Raw genomic sequence first — 22,926 nt, 5'->3', positions numbered from 1 at the left:
TCTGCTGAATATGAAGAAATTGATTTGTGTAGCCAAACTTGGTCAAAATTACAACAAAATTAAATAAAAACTTTTACAACACTTGTGAATCTGTTATGTTTTGGTGAATCAGTCATGTTTTCTTTATGCATCGTCATCACTGCCCATATTATGTTTCCTCTTCCAATTTTAGTTTGATAAGTTTCTAAATTCATTCCCTGATTTTCATACAGTGTCATTCATTATTCAGAGGAAATGGAGTCTAGTAACAGCAGAGTCACGTATTCTTAAACACCACCTGTCAGCCAGCATGAGACACCCACTATCCATCCCTTGATGTGTGAATACCACACCCTATTTTAAACCAGACCAGTGTCGAGCCTCTGTTCTTCTCAGGCAGTTCCCAAGCCAAGAATAAAGTACACCTTCAATTGGTAAAAGATCTGTAAGTGGTGCACTGTGACACCTGATGTTGTAAAAGCCATTTGGTAGGTAACATACAGGTAATTTGAAATTTACAGTGGTTTGTCATTTCAGCCTGGTGTGGAGTTCAAAAAACATGTTGAACTCCACTGCCCCCAAGTGACTAAAGTGAGCTGAGCAGCAAGACCATCTACAGTCAGAACATTTTAGATCTGAATGGGAACCAAATTAATAACTGATCTAAGGCAGATATGTCATTTAAAGATGTTTATCAGTGGCTTGGAGTGCAATGTTAGCAGAGTAACTGTCCTTTTACAACAAGGTATTCCTAAAACTAATGCCATCTGAAACTACACAAACCAGTGTGATACTGCAAGAGATAGCAGCTGCCCTTAGCATTAAACTACAGAAACAGAAGATTCTGCACTTCTATTTAAAATGCTCTCAAATAGTAGTTCTGCCCTATGGAAAAAGTGTTCAAGTAAACAGTACTGCAGTCAATGAACAGACTTTATTTTTAACATCAATAGAGGCACAGATCAGATCAATACAGTGGAATGCATGCCTGCTCAATACTCCTCTCCTTCATCATCCTCTCCAACACTATCAGTTCCAACCTCCTCATAATCCTTCTCCAGAGCTGCCATGTCCTCTCTGGCCTCAGAGAACTCTCCCTCCTCCATACCCTCACCCACATACCAGTGAACAAAGGCACGCTTAGCGTACATCAGATCAAACTTGTGGTCAAGCCGAGCCCAGGCCTCTGCAATAGCAGGGGTGTTGCTCAGCATGCACACAGCCCTCTGGACCTTGGCCAGGTCTCCACCGGGAACTACAGTGGGCGGCTGGTAGTTGATGCCAACCTTGAAACCAGTGGGGCACCAGTCCACAAACTGGATGGTGCGCTTGGTCTTGATGGTGGCAATGGCAGCATTTGCATCTTTGGGCACCACATCACCACGATACAAAAGGCAACAAGCCATGTACTTGCCGTGGCGAGGGTCACATTTCACCATCTGATTGGCTGGCTCAAAGCAGGCGTTGGTGATTTCTGACACTGTTAATTGCTCATGGTAAGCCTTCTCAGCAGAGATGACAGGGGCATAGGTGGCCAGAGGGAAGTGGATACGGGGATATGGCACCAAGTTGGTCTGGAACTCTGTCAGATCAACATTGAGGGCACCATCAAAACGAAGGGAAGCAGTGATGGAGGACACAATCTGACTGATCAACCTGTTCAGGTTGGTGTAAGTGGGACGCTCGATGTCGAGGTTCCTACGGCAGATATCATAGATGGCCTCGTTGTCCACCATGAAGGCACAGTCAGAGTGCTCCAGGGTGGTGTGGGTGGTCAGGATGGAGTTGTAGGGCTCCACCACAGCGGTGGACACCTGTGGAGCTGGGTAGATGGAGAACTCCAGCTTGGACTTCTTGCCGTAGTCCACAGACAGACGCTCCATCAGCAGGGAGGTGAAACCAGAGCCGGTGCCACCTCCGAAGCTGTGGAAAACCAGGAAGCCCTGAAGGCCAGTGCACTGGTCAGCCTGAGGACAGAGAGGGAGACACAATGATCACACATCTGATACAGTTCTGTCTTTTCATTTCATATTCAGGACCAAAATCTGCTCTGAGTGTACTCACCAGTTTGCGGATCCTCTCCAGCACAAGGTCGATGATCTCTTTGCCAATGGTGTAATGTCCACGGGCGTAGTTGTTGGCAGCATCCTCCTTTCCAGTGATCAGCTGCTCAGGGTGGAACAGCTGCCGGTAGGTCCCAGTGCGCACCTCATCTAAGGGGAAGTACCGTAAATTATAGGCAAGTTTGACTGGCTGGGGGATTTTTAAAAAGATCTCCCCTCCACCCTCAATATTTATAATAATATATATTTAATGAGTTTACCAATGACAGTGGGCTCCAGGTCCACAAAAACAGCTCTGGGGACATGTTTTCCAGCTCCCGTCTCACTGAAGAAGGTGTTGAAGGAATCATCTCCTCCTCCGATGGTCTTGTCACTGGGCATCTGTCCGTCCGGCTCCCATGTTCCAGACAATAAAGCTCCCAGCAGGCATTGCCAATCTGGACACCAGCCTGACCCACGTGCACTGAGATACACTCACGCTGTGGAAAGAGGTGGGAGAAAGTTTAGGAATTATAAAATACACGCTTGGCTGGCTGAAAAGCCATCTTTAAAAGCTCTTGTAACATCTGTAACAAACTTAATTTGACGCTGAAGGCTACTCATCACATGGTAAGAACTTCTCTACAGCTAATGTAATATCAACGGAGGAGGTTTTTTTTTTTAAAAAAAGGCTTTTTGTAAAGAACCAGATCATCATGACTGAGGTCACCTAATGACATGTTGCAGGTTCAGTTATTTATTTGCAGAACAGAAACCTCCTCAGAAACAAAGATATCACAAAGAGGCTGATTATTCAGGCATACAGTGCGCTTAAGGAAGAACATCTTGTGTTGAGAGCAAAAACGTCTGTGGTGGAACAACAAACACAGCTGTAACGTTAGCTAAAGACTTTCATACAAAAGCAGAGGGCCAACAAAACGTGAAAGATTCAGTTCAAAAGGCCCAGCGGGCTTTGAGAGAATAGGTTTGAAAAGCCTGTGGTTGCAGTTTCATAAAGGCCAGGCCGCTTCAAACAGGAATGTTTCAGGCTGAAAAGACATAGACCTCCGCCAACTGGGTCGATGCGCAGACACGAAAACCGGAAAATTGCGGCTCAGACTGAACTTCAGTTCAGCTAGTCCCCTGTCGAGTTAACTTACACTAACATTACCAAAGTTACTGTTAAAACGACCCACTGAAGGTGGAGTTTGGTTTTATTTCTTTATTTTAAACAACGCTCAAATGTAGACCGTTAATGGTGCTTATTTAAATTAATAACGGTTAACTGTGTAATAGTTAAACTGTGCTGCCGCCTGAGAACACCCTTCAGAGTTTTTAATTTACTTGAATCAACACGAAGAGTGAAGAAAAGGTATGTTTTCATACTCACCATGTTCCCTGAAACTGTGAAGTCTGTCGGGTTGAGATTAAGAAGAGGAACTGGCTAAGTTAACTCTTACCGCTTGGCCTTTATGAGTCCTGTGTAAGAAGTAACTGATGATTTTCGCTGGGCGGGGCGGTTTTATACTCTCTGACCCGGCGGGAACGTGCTGTTGAATCCGATTGGTTTCGGGGATCACATGGGGGGAATCCTATTGGTTAAAATGAACTGCCATATTTGCCACGAGCACTGCTGGAAAGTGGGGCAATCACACATGCGTGTCATTAACCGACAGTATGATCCAGACAGGAAGTGAAAGAGATTTCACTCTTTTATTTTGCCTCACCTCTATCATCATCACATCAGTTTCTTCACTGAGTCTATAAATAATTACTTTTTCAGATAGATACTTGTCCTTTACGTGAGTATTTCCATGTTCTGCAATTCAGAGGCAAATATTGTACTTTTTACTCTACTACATTTATTAGGTAGTTACTTTACATGATAAATCTGCAATCAACAAATAAATTGTAATGTATTGGTATAGGTTAAGATACAGTAAGATAAAACTTTATCGATCCCTAGAGGAAATTCACACCCACCCAGCAGTATATAAAGTAATTAAAATCAACCCCACTTTTGCCAGCTACAATATTAAAGTCATGTGGACATTAAAGCATTAATAATTGCAGTCCGATACAATAATTTTCAGTACATTATTCTGAAAGGGGTCATTCTGTGTGACGAGTCACTTTACTTTTGGTACTTTCAGTATATTTTGATGCTTATGCTTCAAACTAATTAACTGTTTGAATGAACAACATTCAACAACAGATTATTTCTACACTATGGTATTGCTACTTTTACCTAATTTAATTATCTGGATTCTTTGTCCACCACTCATACTCCAGTCCTTTACTTAAGTAAGAATACCAGCACAACAAAGTAAAAATACTCACACCACGAGTCCTGTAAATACAGCAAAAAGTGCTTAAAGTATCTAAAGTGAATGTACATTAAATGTGTATTATTTAATTTTAACAGGCCTACCGATACATCTGGTCAAGGTGGTCAAGTTTCACCTACTATGTATGGAGTTAGGTAGTCACCTGGTGGACTTACATTCTGTCAAAACTTCTTCCTGATGTAGGATATGAATTGTTGTACTCTCAGCATTTCTCTCACTTCCACCCTCTACCACCACCAGAGGTCCCCATTTACAGAGAAATCTTTCCATTTTGCTTTCTTTAGAAATGAGAATGAAATGATTTTAGAAATATTTTTGTTTCCTTTCAACATTTGAATAATGCTGGCAAAACAAAAAAACAGGAGTTTAAGGATTTGCATTAAAGAGAAATCCCTGTTATACATCTGTTTTTGAGAGTTTTCACAGTAAAATATTGTAATGAGTATATGTTATTTTTAACAGCTTTAAGCACCAGAATTCAAACCTCATTCACCTTCACTGTATTGGTGTGCATGTTGACACACCAAAATGAGGAAATAATTGCAAGTTCAAATATCTTATACATTGGAAACCTCTGAAGACCAACACGTTTCTGAAAGTGAGCTGAGCAGCAAGACCATCTACAGTCAGAGCATTTTAGATCTTCCAAATGAAAATCAAATCTTTATAAACTTGTCTTTGGCAGATCGGTTAAGAAGTTTTGTGTGAGCAGAGCAAGTAGTGCCTACACAAAACTGTGGTTTGACCTTAAACAAACCTTTGATGCTTGAAAACCCTCCAATGTGGCTGAATTAAGACAATTCTGTAAAGAGTGGGCCAAAATTCCTCCACAGCGATATAAAAGACTCACTGCCCGTTTTTGCAACCGCTTGATTGCAGTTGTTGCCGCAACCACTTATTAGGTTTAGGAGGCAATTACTTTTTCACATACAGCCAGTTCAGTTTGCAGAGTTTTTTCCCCTTAAAAAAATCATGATATAAAAACTGCAGTTTGTATTTAATCTGGTTATCTTTAATATTACATTTGTTTGATCTGAAACATCTAAGTGACAAATATGCATTAAAGTAAGAGGAAGGGGGCAAATATTTTTTTCACAGCACTTTACATGCTGATACGCTACAGTGGCTCTGTAGTTGATTGTTGTCACACTTTGCAGTTTCTTTGTCTAAGTCTCAGTATGTTGAGCCCTCACCGTACTATACTGCAACTAATCCTGCTAGTTCATGAATGCTGTTGGCAGGAATGAATGAATGAATGAATGAAGAGCTTTTCTAAGTCCTGTTTGAATTTTGACCAAATCTCATTCTCTGCATTCAACAAACAAACAAACTTAACAAACTTGTGCACTGACTCAAATTTAAGTGTTTTAAGATTTCTCATTCGCAATAAAGTCATGTTTGCATAATTCAAACTAAAATCTGCAGCGTCACTGCTATTTGCGCGTGTGGTGATGAAAACTGAGACTTTAGCAGGAACAGGTGCAGCTGTGTGCTCTTACAGTCTGCTGTCCAGAGGATTAACAGGGTTTCCTTTCAGTGTGGAACAGGGATCATGCAGATGCTGTGAGCTGCTCAGTGGCAGGTTGTGTCACAATGCCTCATATACGCTGGTGTGTCCTGAGATGGTGTGATGATGGAATTCTGCAGCTGGACCCGCATCCAAAACGGTTCAGGACTGTGCCAACCACCTCCCTGATTGTCTCATTCAAGAAAATTGTTTCAATGACCCACAGTTTTAATCTTTTAAAGAAAACAAGGAGGCTGGTGTTCATGTTAGAGTGGCAGACGCCTCTCATTTATTTTGTGCATGTGGCTCATACTGATGCATGAAATCACAGAAACCCACCATGATAAAATGTTTTTAGTGTCTTGATCTGAGGCTTTAAGAAGCTAATGTTACTGTTGAAAGGATTAATGAAAAGTGATTTGTGAATGTAATCTCTTGCATTCACACATTTCTTTACAAATGTTGTGATTTCTGAACATCTAACCTCCTGAAAAATGTCAATATTGTAGTTTAAGTCTTTAGAGTTGAAGCATAAATCTGCACAACTGGACAAATCAAAGTCAAAATTTCAGGTTTATGTCACCTGATTTCATTTTAAATCAAATCACAATTTCAAAGAAAGCACTGTAAATCTGCAGAGGGAAGCCAAAGCTTATGTGACTGTAGTCCAACCAACACTTATTTCAAGGGTTTAAAAGTAGAATGTGCACACTGTGTAGACTGACATGTTCAGGGGCGGACTTACCATTAGGCAAAACTAGGCAGGTGTTTTTAGTCCTTAATGTGCTAAGTTATCCATTCAAAATGATAGAAATTATGTAACTTAAGGAAGTTATTAACAACTGCTCACTGCATTAAAATAATCCCTGTCAGTGTTATAGCTTAATATTTATTAATATTGCTTTAATCATGCTTTTATCATTTACTGCTGTAGATGTTTATGGTTGAGCTAATTTTAAATGAATTTATTTACTGTTGGGCAGTTTAAGCAATTGTTATATATTCACTAGTCTTTCCTGTGACATGCAGCCTGCTTTGAGGATGATCTTGTTCCACCAGATTGTGAGAGTCCAACCTCATCCACTCTGCTAGCAAGCGGTCAGCACAGTGTACTTCTTGAAGATGCCCCAGCAATCTGGCCAAAACAGTTGTACAATCATGAAATTAGAACTTAGTGAAATCAATTCTATGTTTGTGATCTATCATAAGTATTCTATCAGAGAACCTACTGGTAGAAAAATAGTGCGCGCATATTCTGTTAAAATGTTTATTTTAATTGACCTGTTTTTTTGTGTGTTGTCTTCCCATTTCAGAGGGCCCCATGTCTGCCTTTGCCTTGGGCCCCAAATTTGTTAAATCCGCCCCTGGCCAGGACCCCCTATTATCAGCAAGTCCCGTGATTTACAGCATCACACTACCGGTTTGACACACTTGCCTTCAAAATAAAAGTAGGCCAAGTTAGGCGCACAAAAAAACATTTGAATCAAAGTCCGAATTTAGTCGAATAACGGCATGAAATAAGGAGGGAAACTCTCAGGTACATATGGCACGTGACACATCAATAAGTGTGATGTGGACAGGTAGCTTTATATTAAAGACAACAAATCTGTGTCGTTTGCGTGAGAAAAATGACAACATGGAAAGAGTTTTTTTTGTATTTTATTTACTCAGTTAACCAGCAGGGCTGCTAAATTTTGCTTTCTGTAAATTGTATTTCTCTACATAATTATACAGCAGCGTTTTTCACTCTGTAGGATATTACTGTATGGAAGTCCCGAATTCATTATTATTATCTATCAGCATTGGACCAGTGTGTGTTGACAATGCAGTTATACATTTTTAACACATTTTAGTCAGGTCACTTATTTTTTATGTTCTCTCATGAAAAACTTAAACATTTTAATAATAAAATGTTTAAGTAAATTTGAGTTTTAATTCTAATTTTGTCTAATATGAGCGAATTCCAGTTTTCAGTTTTGTTATTGTCTTTAAGTTGTCTGCACTCTGACTGATTATTATTTTATATTTTATTGTATATGTTAGATGAGACTTCATTAATCTCACACTGGAGAAATTTACTCTTACGGAAGCTCTTCAGAACACACAAGGGGAAGGGGGGTGGAAACAGCAAATGGAGGTGCAAATAAGAACAATTAATTACAACTGTGCAAATAAGCAACCACAAAAAGAATTTTAAAAAATGGTACTTGAAATTGTCCAGTGTCTCAATGTCCTCCCCCTGGATGTTCACTGGTGAGTGTGGTAGTGTCCTCCTTCTGAAGTCAACCACCATCTACTTCGTCTTACTGGTGTTCAAGCACAGGTGGTTCGCTCAGAAATTATGTTATGTTATAGAAAGTGTTTGCTGGCAGTTTATTTACAGATTGTCTCGTCTCTAAATTAAATGGAAATCATCTGCTTGTTGAAGCTGGGTGAAAAGGCCTTCTCTATCAAAGGCCTGTGAGTTTCAGGGCAGTATCTTGGCTGTTCACGCTCCATATCTTTTCCAGTTGTCCCTTCAGCCCTTGGTGCTTCTCCATATGCACCTTCATTCATACATGCTCCTTGTTACTGATGTTACTGTCAGCTGGGATCGTCACATCTGTCACAACTGCCATCCTCTGCTCCTTGTCAACCACCACGGTGTCAGCAGCTGCTGTCAGTCTGGAACTGGAAGTCCCAGGATCTTACCTCTCTTCTCGATCACTTTTGGTGGGGTGTCCCATTGGTACTATCCCATCCACTGCCTCAGCGTAGGCTGTCCCAGCTTGCGTTTAAAACACTCTCACTATGTGCTGAACTGTCTAAGGGGCATTTTTGCACAGCCTTCACCGGGGGTCTGTCTGCTGTGGTGGACCCCTGCCTCTATAGATATGCATATTTAATGGCTGTCATACGAGCTTTTATTTTGAAAGTAGCACCCGGAAATCTTGTAATATTTAACTTGACGAAGGTTTCCCCTCCTTCCTTCAGCCGAGCAGTGTGTTCCTCTGAGGTGACGGAGACAGCTGGTCCTGCCCTGGTGCAAAGGGAGCGGAGCGGGGACTACGCACCGCCTCCGGCCGCAGCCTCGGACACGGGCCGGGGATGGCGTCGCTCGGCGTGGGGCTGCATCTCATCCGCAAGCGGGGAGCGGGCAGGAGCGCCGCGGTGGAGAGGAGGAACCTGCTCACTGTGTGCAGGTGGGAAATCCTCACACTGTTCTTTCTTCTTGAAGACAGGGAGGATGAAACAGCGTCTGCTTCTGACGGCAGATTTGTTAATTAATAATAGAGACGCGCTTGTTTGAGGTTGTCTTGCCTCCATACTTGTTTAAAAATATGACTTCATATGCATACAGAAGAAAGTCATTCTGTGCTAAATATCGTTGGAAAAACAAGATATCAGATGGCTCACTTTATGTAAATGCCTCTATATTGTGTAATTTGTGCATTAATCATCTCTTTCATTCACTCTCTCAAACAAACATGCACGCAAATACACATTCACACCCACCACCAGCAGCCACCTTTAAACAATGCAATCACATTTCAGTTTTAATGACCCCTAAAATGAGTTCAGTGTGGGATTAAGGCCAAGATTTTACAAGTAGAGTCCAAATTCCTCCATCACAACCCCACCCCCATGAGAAGAAAATGGATTAGCCATCAAACATGATTCATAAACTATTCTGTTTTTGTATTGTTTAACTTCCCTTAGTGGTGGTCTCAAGACAGTCTCAGATCCCCGACAACACTAGCAGGAGTACAATTCAAGTAGATGAATACCAAATGCCTCTTTGTTAGAACTTTTTTGCCTAAAAGCCAAATTTAAAGATGTTTAGAGTCTAGAAAACACTGCGTAAATTGGGTGTTTTTGCAGAATATGGGGTAGATATTCCTGAAAACCACACTAAGGACATGACCTTGCTGTCCTGCATTTATAAATGATAAGCTGAGTAATAAATATGGAGCATGGCAGCAGCAGTAGATGGACGCCGAGGTGCGTGCACAGGACGTCCGCCTGTTTTCTCCTCCTCTCTTTGTCAGTGGACATGAAAAGCTCCTGGCTCTGATTATTTACTTGTGGTGCTCTCTCTGCTGCTGGCAGGTGTCAGCTAACTACTGACAGTCCTGTGGTGCATTTGAGAACGTAGAGTAGAAAGGGGGTCCGAGAAATGGAAAGATAGTGGAGGTGTAGTTCTTTATTTTTGATCTGAGAAAGTGCAACAGCTCAGAAAACAAACCCATAACGCATTACCTGATGTCTGCTCTGCCTTTCTGGGGACAAGTTTAGAAAATATAATCATCAGGCTTCAGGTGTTCTTGGCACGCCTTCCTCCATTAATGTCATTTGAAACAGATGTAAAGAGAGAGTAATTAGACACAGGTGCTCCTTGCCAACCAGTCTGGTCCTCTCGCGCCTGTTTCTGCCTCCGCACCAGCCTTGAGCTCACAGACTGGCACAAGCGGAGGAGGGAAAAGAGTCAGAAAAGTGACGGCAAATTGACAAAATGAATGAAGAGAAGAAATTAGTTTAAGAAAAAAGACAGAGAAAAAGAAATGCACTTTTTACATCCTCTTGGGAAGCTTTAATGTTGTCAGAATCATCCTCCACTGTGAATCAGTATCTTGTGAAGCTGAAATTATTCGATAAGTCATTTAACAGAAAATTAATAAGCACTTTTTTCTGTTAACTAGTCATTTCAGTCATTTTTTTTAAGCAAAAATACCAAATTTTCAGAAGTTGCAGCATCTCAATTGTGAAGATTTGAAGTTTTTGTTACATCTGATTGTACTTGATAGTACTTCGAATTTGATAGCTAGGACAAAACAAGCAATTTAAATTTCTCATTGAAACTTTGTTGTTTTTTTTTCATACAGTTTTTCTGACATTTTCTTGACAAAATGATTTAAAAAAAAATCTGACTAATCAATATAGTTTGCAGCCTCTGTAATTGCTTTTTACAGCTCTTTATTTAAACGACACATGATGCGTAGCACTGAGGGAAATATTCTATACACATTTCCCCACAATTCATCCTGATATACAGTATTTGGTATTGGAACTTGATCTTCAGTAGAATCTGAAGTTCACTGGGTTGGAACAGTGCTTGTTTGCAAAGTGTGAGTGTGTATCGACGGGTTCGCCAGCTTGTTTCGGGGTTTAAGCTTTCAGAAAAGTATAGATCGCTGCTGGTAGGAGGCTCTACTGTAGCTGGTGCAGTAGCCTTGAATACGGCCACACACCTGCCGTTGAAAAGAGACCAGATGTTTTTTAATGTAACGTTCTCCGGATACTCTAGTCTGTTTTGCCGGTGGTAATGGATAGCATGTTGTTCGGCGCTTTCAGTTAGATATCTCGCCTGCTTTTGTGGAAATGAGAGTCTGGAGGTGTGAAAAGAAACCAAGAAAAGTTGCTGAAATAGACAGTTTTACACTGATTATCAGGCAAGAAAGCCTTGTGAGACTTACAGCTGAGACCCTGATTAACCGTACAGCTGATTTTGTTGATGCTCTGAGGTTTGCGAGGCCTATTTCTACAGCAGACATTTGTCGCAGCAGGAAAAGCTCAGGTGTTGGCTAATAACATCAACGATGGCTCTGCTGTGTTCAAGTGTCAGAGTAAACCGAAACGCAATTCAGCCACAGTTTATTTTAGTGTTTACGTCTGTGCTTTTCCTCCTGTCATATGTCAAAATGTCCTCTTTGAAAAAGGCACGTCTCAGCAGCTGAAGTAATAGCTCCATCAAACGGTGTTGACTGTGTCTGACGGTTTAAAATGTGCATTTTGATGTTTTCACATCATGAGTGTGTGGATGTTAGCAACTCGTCTCATTCATAAGCATCTCGCTGAAAAGCAGAAAACAGATCATTCACCTTTTCTTTTTCTTTTTTTTCTAAAAGGGAACAAAGCCGACTTCAATTATTGTTGTCAGTCGCCTAGCAACAGGGCTCTCACGACTTCAACGCCAGTGCTGTGTACTTGACTTCTCACGTCAAAAACACAACCTGAGGGGTTCCATTTGAGTGCGGTGTAAGTTAAAGCAGCTGTGGGTGGACAGTGTTGTGGATGTTTTGAGGCTTTGAGGACGTCTTAAACATCAGGCTGTCTGACCCTAAAGGGACACTTAATCCATACCTGTTCAATAGGTTTATAATATAACAGTAAATTGTTCTAATCATTCTTTTAAAGTTACTATTTATTTTTATTTTGAAAATCTCACTTGTATTTCAAATTTCTCCATAAAGCACTTTGCTCAAAATTTAAGTGAGCTCTGTAGGTAAATTTGACTATATATTTTAAAGCAATTAATCAAACCTTATATCACACCTTTCAAACTAATCAAGTGCAGTTTGAAGTGCTGTTCAGGTGACTGACAAAACATATGGATTTAGAGACTAATGCACACCGAAACACCCAAAAAGCAAGAAAAAAAAGTACACTAACTGTAGTATACTCTACACAGAGGGCAAACCAGGTCTGTCTAAATTGCTGTGAAGAGCAGTGTTGGTTATCCACAGTGTCTGAGAGTTAATATGCGTGATGTGTGATTAAGCACCCTGCCCTGGTGCATGGTAGCATGTTGAAATCCATCAGTTTTTGCCTTCGTTCACAGCAGGAGCACGCTCTCTGGTCACCGTGCTGCTAAGCAACGCAGGAGCGATATTGTCAGATTATTTAACGCGCAACTTGGCAGAAGTTTCAGAACACACAAACACACACCGACACACACGGCAGCCTCGTCCATTAACTCTCCTTCCTGTCTAATTAGTTGAAATCAGATTATTCTGAGTCGGTCGGTGCACATGGCTGAAATAGTGGGCAGAATATTATGACTGCTATTATCACAGGAGATTCATCAAAGCTTTGTTACAACTCTGCAGGCCAGATGTGTTTATTTTTCTTGTTTAGCGTTAGTTTATTAATTCAAATGATTCTTCTTCTTGTTTGTGCTTTTGGTGAAAAGTACATTGCTAGTCTGAATGCATCATTCAGTCTGGGATCAGACAGGAACTGTTTATCAGAGTTTATCATTGTGGATGCTTAGATCTCTGTGAACAAAAAGGGGGTCCCTCACATGTTTAAAGGGATTAGAGACAGATGTGAAAAAATTAATGGTAGAAATCAAGGCACCAGAGATGTCCTGACTTTGTAGATATCTAGTCTTTGTCAAGCTTGCAAAAACTCTGGATCCCACAGTTCCCACAATGCAACCAGCCACATCTTTTCACAAGACCCTCCTTCCTGGTAAACGCCTGTAAAGATCGGCGCAGTCTTTTTCTTTTAGATTAATAGTCTCCAAAAACAAGTCAAGATAATCCCTGATAACATCCTCTTTACTACTCTATGTGTAAAACTGGCGAAGTGGTTAAGGTTACAGGTCCAAGCTGACTTTAATACCCATGTCTATGTCTTCTTATGTGTTCAGGTTTTCAGTGAAGACGCTGCTGGACCGCTCCTGTTTTGAGACAATAGACGACTCCTCTCCAGAGTTCATCAACTTTGTCTCCATCCTGGAGCACATCCTCAGTCATCGACTCAAAGGTGATAACCTAAGCAACCCTCTTCTCATGCATGTGCATACCAAAACACACTTTTAAACATGCAGGTAGTTCATCCAGACACGTATGCATATTAAAACTGCAGAATGTAATATCACTTGTTTCGCATTTTGCCTTTATTAGAGTTGAAATGAGCAGCGGATGTTGCAATTACATGTGTCTTTATATCACCAACTCATCAAGACACAGCAATGTGCAAAATTGTAATGTGAAATTGCAGTGACTCATCGGTTTAAATCACAAATTGAGATAAGCAGTGGGAATCTCATTTCCTCTTACTGAGATTACTCTCAAGTATGTGGAAACTGGTGGAAAGTATTCTGAGTATCACACCGAGTATGTTCACATCATTCTTAAAGTATAGATTGAAAGCCAGCACTATGAATGAATGCAGAGTCAAGTAAAAACCTCTGTTTCCTCCTCTTTTTCTCTTAGGTCAGACCACTTGGTTTGGCTATGAGAGTCCTCGGAGTTTCTGGGATTACATAAAAGCTGCATGCAGCAAAGTCCCTCATAACTGCATCCGAAGCATCGAGAGCATGGAGAACGTGCGCTCGTCGAGAGCTAAAGTGAGGATTAAACTGTGTTGGGATCAGATTTAATTACCTGAGAAGCGTGGAAGAAAACAACTTCAATCTTGATAAAACATATTAGCAAAAGATATAAGCAGTATCTTCTACTTTGACCTGCAGCACACACACAATGCACAATCAGGAATTTGTGTTTTAGCTTACTTTGCATCATCCCATTCTTGCATTATGAAAGAACAAAGGGAACACAGTACAGAGCGCCATGCCCATAAAATGTGACTCAGTTTTACTCAGCAGGCAAGAGAAGTAACAACTGGAGCTAATAGAAGACACACACACACACACACACACACACACACACACACACACACACTCAGATCATGAACTTCATTCATGCATCAGAAAAAGCAGCTTAACAATCTAAACTTCTTTGAAGGAATTTCTTTGTCTAAGTTGCTTACAATGTCAGACTCAGAACATCATCTACATACAAGTAGATGAAAAAACAGCCATGAACACAGTATAAATATATATAAAGAGAAATAATGACCAACAACATACAATGTCTATACATACTGTAAGTCAAGTATTCTTTAGATTGTAAACAAATAGAAATGCTGCAAAGAATACATTTTAAAATTATGCTGTTGGACTTTCAACACATTTTGTAGGATTTTTAACTAAGATGGTAAAACATGTGAAACATTGTCATTGTGAACATGTTGTTGTTCGCATTTAGCCAGAGCAGCTGGCGTGGCTGTACACTCGTAGTCCTGTCATCCTGTGTATCCTGTGTTACTGCTTGTCTTGTGATATTAGCTTCCACGAACAGCTCAATGTTACTGGCATCTCTCTCTGCAGGGCAGGGCGTGGATCAGAGTGGTCCTGATGGAGAAAAGATTATCAGAATACATCTCATCTGCACTGAGGGACTTCAAAACCACCAGGTCTTAATGTGGTGCTCATATACTGTACACAGTTTCCCCTTCAGCCAAATCAAGTGTATTTAGGGAAGGGTCTCTCTCCCTCATCAGCATCCTGCAGAATAATTGACATCTTCAGCTGCACCTGTCTGCCCTACTTTTTCTTAGTCAGTTGACGATCTAGAGTAGTGTGACCTGAACTCATAATAACGTGCACACATGTGTTGACTGTAGGAGGTTTTACGAGGATGGAGCAATCATACTGGGGGAGGAGGCCGGGCTGTTAGCAGACACACTCATCGGACTCAACACCATTGACTTCAGGTACAGATCATATTGTGCTATTTCTTATTGTAACTCTCCAGCCCTGTTTTTTCTGTGTGTTTATGTGTGGCCTCCTCTGCCTGAAATACATTTTTGGCTATGTGTCATCAGAACAGTAACAATCTCTTGTGATCAAAAAATGTTCATTTTAATGGAGTTAAAAAGGGTAAAATTGAAGGAATGAGAAGCTTCCCCTTTTGACTCAAGTACAAATGCATAATAAATTAAATCCTGTATAATCTATATGACCTGGACAAGACACCAGAAATACCTAACCCTAATACAATACCAAACCCTGTTTCAGTAGGAAATGCTTTTGTGAAGTTGACAATGTTTTTGTTGAGATCTTTGACACTTTGGTCCTCGCCATGTGAAATAATGTTGCAGTGTTTCAGACTAATGCATCATCAACTCAGGCAGTGACTTCAGTTAATACAGCTACAGTGTAGCAGGCTGCCGATCACCATTTTATCAATTTTTTGAAAGGCAGCTACCAGAGATGCAAAGAGAGTTGCTGCAGGTGCATCGCTGCAAATGTTGGCAGAATTATGTGACGGTGCAAAAGATACACTTTAAACAATAAATAACATACCTAACACAAGGACACTGCATTAGCAAAGAAGAACAGTAATCCTCAGTGGTAAATCAAACACACTGTATGGGATATTTGTTGAGCACTATGAACATTGTCCTTAAAAGTAACCATCTAGTAGAATATAAATATAATATAATATAAATAGTCAGAATGGGTATTTTGGCCAAAGGCATCTCTGCAACACAGCGATTGCAAAGTTGAAGTCAGGGGATGAGCACAAGAATATTTTCAAAACACTGAAAATCATACAGAGTGCAGTTAAATCAGTCATTGAATATGCTGAATGTGGCTCAGCTGTAAATCACAAAGAGACGGTTTGATTGTCCATCCCGTCTTTTCTCCACAGCTTCTGTCTGAAGGGGGAGGGTGTGGACGGCAGCTGCCCCGCTGTGATTGACTACACGCCTTACCTGAAGTTCACTCAGAGGTATATGAGGTCAAATATTAATATCAAATATTAATTGAGGTCAGCAGTTAGGCTCATCCAGTGCCTGTTTGGGCGTTGAACATTTACAGGCTGGTTGGAAACACATTCCCATTTATTCTGAGTATGTTATATGTGTTTGTTTTTAATCATTTTAAAATCAGATTGTCTTTTAACTGTTTTTGTGTCGTATCTGAGGGCATCTACTGTAGATTTGTGGAAAAAAACATGAATGTTTGAACTATGAAAGAGTTGTAGGTTGCGTACTAACACGAGGCCCGCGCTGGCTCCCTGTGCAGCGCGGACAGCATCAGCAGTGACGAGGAGGAGATGAGGACGATGGGGAGCAGCGGCAGCGAGAGCAGCACCCCCGACAAAATGGCCACCGCCGCCTCCATCTTCACCGAGCAGAGCAACTTGGTCAGCAAGTGCAAACGCTTTGAGCAGAAGTATCGCCTGGCGCTGGAGCAGAAGGTAGCACCTCAGTGTGTGTGTGTGTGTGCCACCGGTTACTTTTGGATAAACAAATTGGATGGTAATATATGCCGATGTGACATTTTCCTTGATATCTGCATGATAATTAGAGGCTTGAATTGTGAAATGCCAGGAAATGTCTCCTGTGAAGACTTGATGTTATTTCTTTCATATACAACATCCCAAATATCTCCTCCCTCTGTGGCTCATTCGCCGCTGCCACAGTCTCTTCTCTGCAGTTTATTTCATTTGCTTTGAGCCAAAACAAAGAATTCAGATGTGTAATGTCAAACAGCAGTGCCTTCATTGCAATAAGCAAACAAATGAAAACCAGCGTGTGTGCTCTTGCGCATGTCTTTGTCTCAGGGTTACCTGGAAGAGCTGGTCCGTCTCCGAGAAGCCCAGCTGTCAGAGGCGGTGTCCAGTAACAAAGCTCTTCAGCAGAGCCTAGCAGACACACACCTCACCCACACACTGGAGAAAGAACAGCTTGAGTACATCATACTGGAACTACAGGACCAGCTGTAAGTGTGTGTGTTTGTCAGCGAGCGCCTGCAAGGGTGCTGATGATGAGGTGGAGGGGACTGTGCAGCAGATCCAGCTGTGAATTTGACATTCAGAACTCAGCGAGAAGCCTGGAGGTTGCAGGTGGTTTGTTATTTCTGTGTTGTTGAATCAATCGCCGTAAGAGCTGCTTTTAGCCAAAAAGCCGCATCAGCGCTGTGTCTTCCCGTAAATGCTCCAATCAGTGAGAAAACGCCTTCTCGGTTTGATCACTAATTCAATGTTGGCTACAAAGTCTGTAAAGAGGATTTGTGTCACGATCTTTGGAAATGAAGCTGCAGTCTCGAGCCGCTGTGATGAGTCAGTGGATGTTTTCAAATGCAAATGTGAAAAGCAAAGTGACACGCAGGCGCTCAGACAGAGAAAAATATGCAGGTGAAAGTGGGATGAAGAGATGGTTTGACTTTTTAAGAAACCATGGATGTGGCAGATGGCATAAGGAACAGCCGTGCTCACCATTAGTTTTCTAATAAAGTTATCTTGAGATCACAAAGCTTGTTTTCTTGTGATAACGGATCAATCTGTCTTGCTATCTCCAGAAAACAAAAGGCTGATTTCTTGAGATAATGAGATCATTTATCACGGGAAAATGACTTCATCAGATTGGACCATGACACACACACATTGCTCTGTGGGGTGGAGACTTTCAAAGCAAACCATATGAGCTTTTTTATCAACTTTTGCCATTTGTTATATAAATGTTTTCTCCAGTGATGATGGCATTAAAAAAAATAACTACTCTGCTTCCATAGATAACAATATATCAGCTGACAGTGGTTTTCTTAAACCCTTAAATTTGATATTACATAATTGTGTACATATATGTTGCGAGTGGGAAAAATAAACTCATCAGTGCTCTTATAGACAAACTATGTAATGGTGACACATACACAAAGATAGAAGATATGATAAGCAAAGTCAGGCTGATCTGTTGGTCGGACATTAGCTTTTATAGTCTTTTTTGTGTGTATTGTTTTTTCACAGTCTTATGAATTGTCTACTTCGTGTGAGAGGAATAAAAACGTCGACAGACAGAAAAAAGGTTTGGAATATCTGCCAGTCGAAGCCTTTTCTGTATGATTTATGCAGATTATAGTGCAGATTATATTTCTCGCTGCTCTGAATGACTCCCCTCCTTTCTTATCTGACCAGTTTTTCTGTCAGTTAATTGTCTCTGACTCTGGACGCTGTCTGTCGTCTTTAGGACGGTGCTGAAGAACAACGATTTGCGGTCCAGACAAGAGTTGACGGCCCATCTGACCAATCAGTGGCCATCTCCCGTTGCCTTGGATGCCAACGCCGTTGCCTTGGACACGCTGCTGTACAGGAAGAGCACAGGACAGTGGGAGGAGTATGTAGATCAGTTGACACCCTCCAGCTTTTGTTTGATTATGCTTGGGAATGCAACTCTTACTCTGTCCTCACAAGTGATATTAGAAAGATATGGCTTGCTGGGATCTACTGCAGCAAACAGCTGCCAGCATGGAAATCAGTGGTGTGTTGCCTATAAAGATATATTGACAATAGATTATCTGTTGCTGTGATCAGTGAGCTAAAATATGAGCCGAGAGGGAGGCAATATAATTACTTTCATAAGAACTTCACAGATTCCAAGCTGGTGACGCACACTCTCTATTACATTGTATCGTTAGCGGTTATTTTAGGGATTCTTAAACCACTCAGATGATGAGTACGTCCAAGAATGAGTTGGAAATAAAGCATGGAATAGGGAAAAACTAAATTATTTGATTATTCAAATAATTGTTTGGTCTATAAAAGAACCCAAGATGAAATTGTTTTTGTCTGACTCACAGTCTAAAAAGCATTCACTTATAAGAAAACCAAGCAAATCATCACTTTTGTGAATCTGGGACAAGCAAAGGTTTGATATTTTATTCAGTTGATCAATTGTAAAAATGGCTGTTGATTGACTCATTGTTTCAGCACTCCTGCTGTGTGTGTGATCTTACTGAGCCCCTGTCCTCTCTTTGCAGGAAGAGTTTCCAGAGTCTGGAGCAGCTGTCGGCAGACATGAGCCTCTCCCAGACGTCTCTCGAACCGTCACACACACTGAGTCTGGAGGCCAGGCCGGCCGGCGCACACTGGCCCCGCCAAGGTACGTCTCCTCCTGCACGAAAGCACTGTCGTCCAGGAGGGTCTCCACTCTGAATCACGTGCACTCTGTTGTTCAGGTAAAGAGGAAACTCCGTCTCTAAGAGGTCTGTGTGGCTCCCTGACCTCGGTTGCGAGCTACAAGTCTCTGGCCAGTCTGAAGTCCAGCGAGTGTTTGGCCAGTCCTGCAACAGAGGTCAGCAGCCCAGGCATCACTCCTTCGTAGGGAATGGGGAGCTAAAAAAAAAGGGGCCAGACAATCCAGGAACTTTCTAAATGTATGTGATATTGATTTGTAGATGTTTATGTTCTGTATGTGGAGCCCAGAGCTTTGACAGATGGGAGGCAGGTTTGCGAGTTGAGAATCAGGTGCAGCACATACTTTGAATTGTGTTAAAACTGAGCTCCATCAGGCTGAATAATGTCTTATTCACGAACCATTCAGCTCTTTATAGAGGATCTCCAGTTAACTTTATCAATGTGTGTTTAAATTATTTTGTTTCGTTGGTGTTTTTATCTGTGGAGCCTCAGTTTATTTTTTTCCTTTCTTGGCAATGAATGAATAGGAGGTTGATCTAAGAATTGCCATGTCGCTTTGCAGTATTGACGAGACAGTGATGAGTAAGTGTTTTCACCCCTGTTGAAGGTTTCCCAGGAGATCATAGCATGCTAAAAATACTGACTGCAGATCAGTTTAGGAGGCAACACAAACTGCTTAAAGCCTCAGTCAGTGTTTAGTCTCTTTTCACTGCAAATCATTTCCTGTAGTTGAAAGGGTCCTTTATTATACCTATATTATAATTATTTTTTACTTTCTTCTCAGATTGTCGCCACAGTTTTTCAGAATTTCCTCTCACATATTGTTCTTAGGTGTCAATTTTCTTGCACTTTTTTTAAGAGATCATTATATGTATCACATGGTTTTGTTCTCAGGTAATGATCACTATGAGTAATATTCACCCTTCAGTCCTGGGTTTACTTTAAAGGTCAGCTTTCTCAGACAGACTATTGTTATTATTCCCTTTAATTATTCAAATGCAGTATTTCGATGGCTAGTTACCACAAAGGGATTATTCCTAAAACTTGGAATAATGATGTTTGTTATCTTTCAACAGATATATTGAGAATGAGAAACAAGTGTTTGCTGAATATCCGTATAAAGTAATTGTATTATTGGTGACTAGCCGTGTACCTCAACAGTGAACTCATGACTTTGCCTTCAGCTCGCTCCAGCAGCCATTTGCACAGACATACAGCAGATGTTTTATTGAATTTGTTTGCCTTTTTATCCTTTGTTTTGAATAAACTCCACTAACTCAACAGTGAGAATATTATCGCGGCATTTACCTTTCTTTTCAGACAACGAACAGGTGTGGCGATAAAGCTTGTATAAAGCCAGTGAATGACAAAAATTTCCACAGAAAGTCGGGTTTGTGTATTGAACATTTGAGACGTCACATTTTCATAGAATTTAGTCACAGTCTTCCATAGTCTCGTGTCAGACACACATTTAAAGGGAATCGGAAGTGCAAAAATATCTCAGTGTCGAGAGGATAAACTGAGTCAGAGCGCCACACAGAGGAATAAAATAGACATTAATCTTACATCGCTAATGTAAGGACTTCAGGCACAATGCACATGATCCCAGTGAGACAACTACACGTGGGACCTGGAAAATTACACTTTACTAATTAAACTGTGGCTGCCATCTGCTGGCTGATGAATTTATCAAAAAGCATGTGATCTGATTTCTTTTCGGCTGTTTGCACATGATACATCACATAAATTACACATTTTGATTATCTATAATACTTTGTAATGCAGTATTTGGTCTTTTTCACGTCCATGTGTGTTTGTGTTTTTAATTTGGCAACACAAGCCTTTTACTTCCAGGTGTAGTCCTGCAGTAACAGCTGTGGGGTTTGGTTTGGAGAGAAATGACAGGAAATCTCTCAGGTGTTGCTGGTAGTCAGCAGCCCGAGTATCCTCTCCTGGTTGTGTTTGCGGAAAAAGGCCTTTCCAAACTCGTAAGTGCTGATCATAATGGCACAGGCCGGGGCCACTTTGATCAGCCTGGGGAGGTAACCTGGCAGAGAGGCAGCAGATAAGAGGAGTGATTGTGTGCAATTTCGCTGGATAACTTTAATGATTAACAAAATACCACAAAAGTATCTACCTGCAAACAGTCCACCAAAGCCGTCCTGTGCCACAATCCTGCGCATGACACTGAAGGTGGAGGACGAGACCTGACTGGACACTGAGACGACAACAGCAAACATGAAATGACACATTAACTTGTGAACACAATGAATATACAGTAGTTACAGTCATGTAGAACAGTGTGATGTAATCCTACAGGCCTGTCAAATGAGCTCAATAACACGTCATCAACACCGCTTGTCATCAGCATCATATTATATATATGTATATGTATGTATATATATATATGCATGTTCTATCAGCTTGTTCCAACTCTTTATTGAGGCTTCATGATATTTATACTGAGTCATTCAGTCAGCCATACTTTGCATTGTTGGTAAGTTTCGGATCTCTAATGTTGTCTGCTGAAAGAGAGAATTGTCTTGGATTAAAGGAATCCAGGTTTGTGATGACTGGCCAACCAACATGTGCTGCTTGTTATGGGGCTTTAACACCATTCATTATATAAAAATGAATATTGTCACAATGTTTTTTCACATAAGACAAAATGGTAGTGATGGTAGACAATGTTTATCTTATTTGTACAATGACATTGAATACATAAAAGCCAAACTGTAATCCATTACTAAACTCATGTATGTGAATATATTTGCTTTTACTAAATCATAATTTCTAGATTTTTCAAATAGTGCAGAAGGAGCACCGAGGGTACAGCTACCCCTGGTCGGGAAGCCACTGCTGTGCAACATTTACAATCTTCAGAAGCATTTACTAATTGAAATATGAGTTAGTGCCATAATTACAATTCTTTGCATCAAAAGGCAAGGTTACAATGAACACAAACTGATAGAAACAGGAATATGCATTGATTACTAGAGTCATTATTACATCACGGTTTACTTATGAATTGTGATATTTTCTGTCAAGTTAACCAAGAGCCTCGTGTACAGGTTGAAAAGCTGAATACTGTGTAGATGCACTTACAGAGCCGGATATCGCTCCAGATATCCAGGTAATTGTAAATGTGGGTTTTCTGGTGTTATACCGTTCACACAGCCAGCTCTTGGTCCTCTCATAGTTGTACCAGTACATGGCTGAGAAGGGCACGTCTCGTAAGAGTGTGGGCCCCAAACCCCGCCACAGAGACTGCCAGCCTTCTGACTGCACTGCAGAGCGGATGCAGTCAGTCAGCTCCCTGTAGACCCTGAGACTGCAACTTCATACGGATCAGCTCCAGAGGACTGATCACTGTCACTGAACCCACTGTCGAACACAGACAGAAAAAGAAAAACAGGGGAAAAGCTCAAAACACAAACACATCTTCGCTTGCAAAAATCCTGCTGTTGCAGAGAAATCACTATGAAAGCAGACCAGGTATCAATAAGATTGAGAGCTTTTTT

The 22,926-nt window shown here is 41.0% G+C and overlaps 1 protein-coding gene and 1 pseudogene across 1 annotated transcript; one reads left to right on the top strand and one right to left on the bottom strand.

Annotated features, from left to right (window-relative positions):
- Window positions 1-950: 950 nt before the first annotated feature.
- LOC121611035 lies at window positions 951-3,429 on the bottom strand (annotated as a pseudogene).
- Window positions 3,430-8,963: 5,534 nt separating this feature from the next.
- Window positions 8,964-19,592, top strand: rundc3b (RUN domain containing 3b). The gene is made up of 11 exons (XM_041942884.1): window positions 8,964-9,058; window positions 13,288-13,403; window positions 13,856-13,989; window positions 14,812-14,897; window positions 15,108-15,197; window positions 16,139-16,219; window positions 16,516-16,690; window positions 17,057-17,214; window positions 18,459-18,605; window positions 19,249-19,370; window positions 19,447-19,592. The coding sequence occupies exons 1-11, from the start codon at window positions 8,964-8,966 to the stop codon at window positions 19,590-19,592; spliced, it is 1,350 nt and encodes a 449-aa protein (XP_041798818.1).
- The last annotated feature ends 3,334 nt before the right edge of the window (window positions 19,593-22,926 follow it).

Source organism: Chelmon rostratus, chromosome 8 (genome assembly GCF_017976325.1).
Source record: "Chelmon rostratus isolate fCheRos1 chromosome 8, fCheRos1.pri, whole genome shotgun sequence".
NCBI lineage: Eukaryota > Metazoa > Chordata > Actinopteri > Chaetodontiformes > Chaetodontidae > Chelmon > Chelmon rostratus.
This window is presented reverse-complemented; position numbering and strand designations above follow the sequence as displayed.

Excerpts from the sequence above, each read along its gene's own strand:
- rundc3b (XM_041942884.1), top strand. The coding sequence starts at position 8,964 with ATGGCGTCGCTCGGCGTGGGGCTGCATCTCATCCGCAAGCGGGGAGCG. Across the intron at positions 15,198-16,138 it reads CTCAACACCATTGACTTCAG|CTTCTGTCTGAAGGGGGAGG; the intron begins GTACAGATCATA and ends TTTTCTCCACAG. Across the intron at positions 18,606-19,248 it reads AGCACAGGACAGTGGGAGGA|GAAGAGTTTCCAGAGTCTGG; the intron begins GTATGTAGATCA and ends CTCTCTTTGCAG.